The following is a 4,276-nucleotide window of genomic DNA, read 5'->3' on the forward strand; positions in this document are numbered from 1 at the left end:
AAAATAAAACTCCAGTGGTTTCTGTTCAAACAGGTCAGGTTTTTCTGGAGATAATTAATTATTCTTAACTTGTTCTCAGCCTAAGTTTGAACAAACGTGTCAGGTTTTTTTTGGCAAAAGTGGGACCTACTGTTACAAGTGGCCTCTATGTCTGTGAACAGTGCAATGTGAAGAAAGGGCGAGGGGCGGGCTGTTGGCGGGTGCTCTAGTGTTGTTTGCTCCTTCTTTCCTATCAAACATCTAACATCCTTCTCTCCTTTTATTGTTTGCTCTCTTGTATTAACACCTCTAATCTTCAGCACTTATATGACCATATTGTGACGCAAGTGCTGTAAAGCTCTTGCTAAAACTAAAACTAAAAGGGCACGGAGCTTCAATTGGGTAGAAAACGAATGTGTGTGTAGACTTAGTTCTTGTCTTGTGGTGAATGAAGAGACTTACAAAAATAGCGTGATGATAGAGCAAAAGAGCCACTTTCTGCTGACATCTAAAGGCATAAAGGGACATTTTTGTCCAAATGTAGTATTACAGAGGAGCTGGATGAATAACAACAACAACAATCACAGAGGAGGAACAAGAAGGAGAGCAAGCAGTGTGACCAGTCAGTTGAGAAAATAAATAGGTTTCTGTTGGAATGCCCAACAGTGTGAGTGTAGACAGAGGCAGACATGCACCAGTAGATGTATCAGCAGAGGGTTCACATCAAATCAGTGCATCGTGAGTCTTTTCTCTAGTTTTCCAACATTTAAAATTTGAATTTCCACAAAATAGTTCTTGAGCACAAGCAACTGATACCATATAGATTTAAAAAACTATTTTTTTTTAATTAAAAAAGATCTGGACTTAATATGTTTCACTTTAACAACTGTCCGACAATAAGTAAAACCAAAAGCTGAAGTGAGTGAAATAAAGAAACATTTAATGCACATATTGTGGAAAATGTGGAACCGAGTGCTTCAAACACAGAAATATCGTACATGATGACGTAGTAGAAGTAGCAGACAGAGAACAGAGAACGTGCTGTTGGCAGAAAACACACCGGGCAGAAACAGTCCCCCACAGTTCTCCCTCGCTTACTTTGGTGGCAAAATCAAAGACAAACTTCAATTCATTCTCAGTGTTAACTTCAAAAACTTCAAGTTTCACCAACAACCCCCCCCCCCCCCAAAACAAAAAAAAACACCAAAAAAAGCAGGAAAATTGAGGTAAGGCAATCCATGAGAAAGACACCAGAAAAGTTTATTGGTTTGGTGATCAAATATTGGAAATCATACATGCTTTCTTTTACTTTATATTTTAAAAAACGCTGTAGATCTCAAAAAGTTTTAACCCTAGACCTATGAAACTTTTGTAGCATAATGTTTACATAAATACCTCTGTACCGTACAGACAGAGTAAAAAAAAATTCATAATTAAAGTACAAAATGTATTGCTTTTGGAAAGAAGGCCTGAAATAAAGAATTTGGAAATTCTGTTCACATTAAAAAACTATGTTGAGTAGCAAAAATCTGTTTTGTCAAGACACAGATCGACCTATTATAAATAAGTACATGTTCCAGGCTGTGTGCAAAAAAAGTTAAATTTTCTCAGGTTAGAGCATTTTCTTCTAGAATGTTCTTCGTATCAAGTAGGCCTATAAAAATGACGAGTCATGACCTTTGAATAGGTGACAGAACCTAAAAGTAATCATGGTACTTGACAAAAATGGATTCCACCCATGTGTATTGCTGGATCTCTGGGAACATCAAATGGATTTTTTAAAAGCAATGCATATGATAAAAACTTCACTCAAACTAAAAATGTTCTTCGAGCATAGCTACCTCTCCTGATCTTTGCTTCGACTTACTTCAAGCTCTAGCTCTAGAGCTCTATCGCTGGGGCCTACCCTTGTTCAGACAACTGCATCAATGTATACAAATACAGATGGCATACTCAATATTTCTTTTTCAGCGATTAAAATACAACACTGGTACATCCGACTTCTTTACTTTCCCTCAGTAGAGTCTATTTATTGCTTCTTCCCTGCACAATATAACCATTATTGTGTCAATGTGCCTCTCTTGACCCAAACTCAAACCTTGAACGTTGTAGGTGAAATTTAGGACGAAAGAAGAAAGTCCTAACAGAAGACTGTGAAAAGTGACCATACAGCCACACAAAATGACAGCGAACGCTGCCCAGCCACCAATATCAATGAGATGATGAAGGTATCCATGGGTAGGGGGCCACAGCCATCTCTGGCAGGAACAACACCCTGAAAATTTGATCTGGCAACTTCACACGCCCACATCGCACACAGACAGACACCCTGCGGCCCAGTACCAGACAAAGGCCAATCATGCAGCCTCAACACAAACAACATATTTACGTGTTTTTTTTTAAACAACATACACACAACAAACCATCAGCACATATTGTGAAAAGACACCTATGAAGGACACAATAAATGAGGCCAATGTCCTTGCATGCCCCTCTCAATGTCCTCCAACACTCTCTCATGCCCCCTCCTACACTCTCATCCCCCAAATGTCCTCCCCCCTCCTACTCCTACACCCTACCAAATGACCTCCTTCACCGTTTCATGCCCGCCCCCCCCCTTCAACCCCCTCCATGTCCTCCTACACCCTCTCATATCCTTCCAAATGTCTTACATCTTCTCTCTTCTCTCCCCCCCCCCCCCCCCCATGTCCTACCACACTCTCTCACCCCAAAGATCCTCTTACCACACCCCCTCACGTCCCCCCTCAATGTCCTCCTCCCTCACCCTCTCACCTCACCCTCTTCAATGTCCTGCTCCCTCACACTCTCACTTCCCTCCTCACACACTCTCACATCTCCCCCTCAATGTCCTCCTCCCTCACACACTCTCACTTCCCTCCTCACACACTCTCACCTCTCCCCCTCAATGTCCTCCTCCCTCACACTCTCACCTCTCCCCCTCAATGTCCTCCTCCCTCACACACTCTCACCTCCCCCCCTCAATGTCCTACATGCGCTGGTACAGGTAGAGATAGGCCAGGTCCTTGGGCGGCTGCTCCGACAGTGCCACCTTCTCGTCGTTGTAGATGACCCAGCGACCTTCCTTCAGGATGTGACACACGTAGTGACCCACGCTGGTGCACGTGCCCATGTGGCTGATGAAGGCCACCAGTCGGTACTCTGTGGGGAGAGACACAGAGATATGTTAGATTTGAGAGAGAGAGAGAGACAAAGTGACAGAGAAAGATGTCAGATTTGAGAGACAGAGAGAGAGAAAAAGAAGAAATGTCAAAGAGAAAAACAATCTAAAAAAAAAAAGATCTAGGTGTTTACAACTTGCTGCATAATGTATTACATAGAGGGGCCTCAGTGAACCAGAGGTTAGTTTTGTAGCTTTAGTCTCTGTAAGAGTTTTACAGCACTTGCAACAGAATAAGGCAGCATAAATGCTGAAGATTAGAGGTGTTACTAAAGAGTAACAAACACGAAAAAGAGTAAGGAGTTGTTGTTATTGATCCAGAAAGAATGAGCAGGGACTGATAGATGTTTGATAGGAAAGAAGGAGAAAAACCACACCAAAGCACCCTTAGAAAAAAGACCCAAAAAAAACCCCCAAACCCCGACAGATTAAGCCTAGCCCCCGCAGGCAGCTACAACAACTACCAGGAAAAACCTGTCAGTGTTAACATAACAGCGTGTCTATCACATGAACATGGTGGCCATCAAACAACCTTCCTCCAGGGATCCCTCGTAATGTATCCAGTGTTCTTCTATCACTTTCTCTCTACCACCTTTTAGTTTTAGCAGAGGTTTTACGGCGCTCGCAACTGCATAAGGTCATATGAGCGCCAGAAGAGATTAGAGGTGCTACAAGAGAGTAAAAAACATAAAAAAGAAAAAGGGGAGACAAGGACGATAGATGTTAGATAGGAAAGAAGAAGCAAACCACACCAGAGCACCCGCCAACCACCCACTCTACCACCTTTACTCTACGACTCTAACCATGCCTCTACCATCTTCCCCCTACCTCCGTCCCCCATCAATCACAGAAAGCGAGAGAGCGCCCATTAACTGCTACATAACCGTAACTGTGTCAATAAGGGCACACAACGTTTGCGACCACAACCAAATAGTGTCCCACGAAGGGGCAATAACTCACTCTCTGACCCATCTTTAAAGTTAGCGGCAGTGACCGGGGCGCTGGCCTCCTCCGTCTCCATGGGCTGACTCAGCTCGTCCGGGTGGCTGAAGATCCAGTCTACGGCTCGCTCCGCATTGTTGCTCTGGGTACAAGAGG

The 4,276-nt window shown here is 43.3% G+C and overlaps 1 protein-coding gene across 1 annotated transcript in view; it reads right to left on the minus strand.

Annotated features, from left to right (window-relative positions):
- Positions 1 to 2,913: 2,913 nt before the first annotated feature.
- LOC101848919 (ubiquitin carboxyl-terminal hydrolase 5) overlaps positions 2,914 to 4,276 on the minus strand; it is a gene marked incomplete in the record, with an annotated part of 21,862 nt that continues 20,499 nt past the window's right edge. Inside the window, 2 exon segments of the mRNA XM_013088457.2 lie at positions 2,914 to 3,159; positions 4,139 to 4,262. Of these exon segments, the coding sequence (XP_012943911.1) occupies positions 2,987 to 3,159; positions 4,139 to 4,262 (297 nt within the window).

Source organism: Aplysia californica, unplaced genomic scaffold (genome assembly GCF_000002075.1).
Source record: "Aplysia californica isolate F4 #8 unplaced genomic scaffold, AplCal3.0 scaffold00747, whole genome shotgun sequence".
NCBI classification, from domain to species: domain Eukaryota; kingdom Metazoa; phylum Mollusca; class Gastropoda; order Aplysiida; family Aplysiidae; genus Aplysia; species Aplysia californica.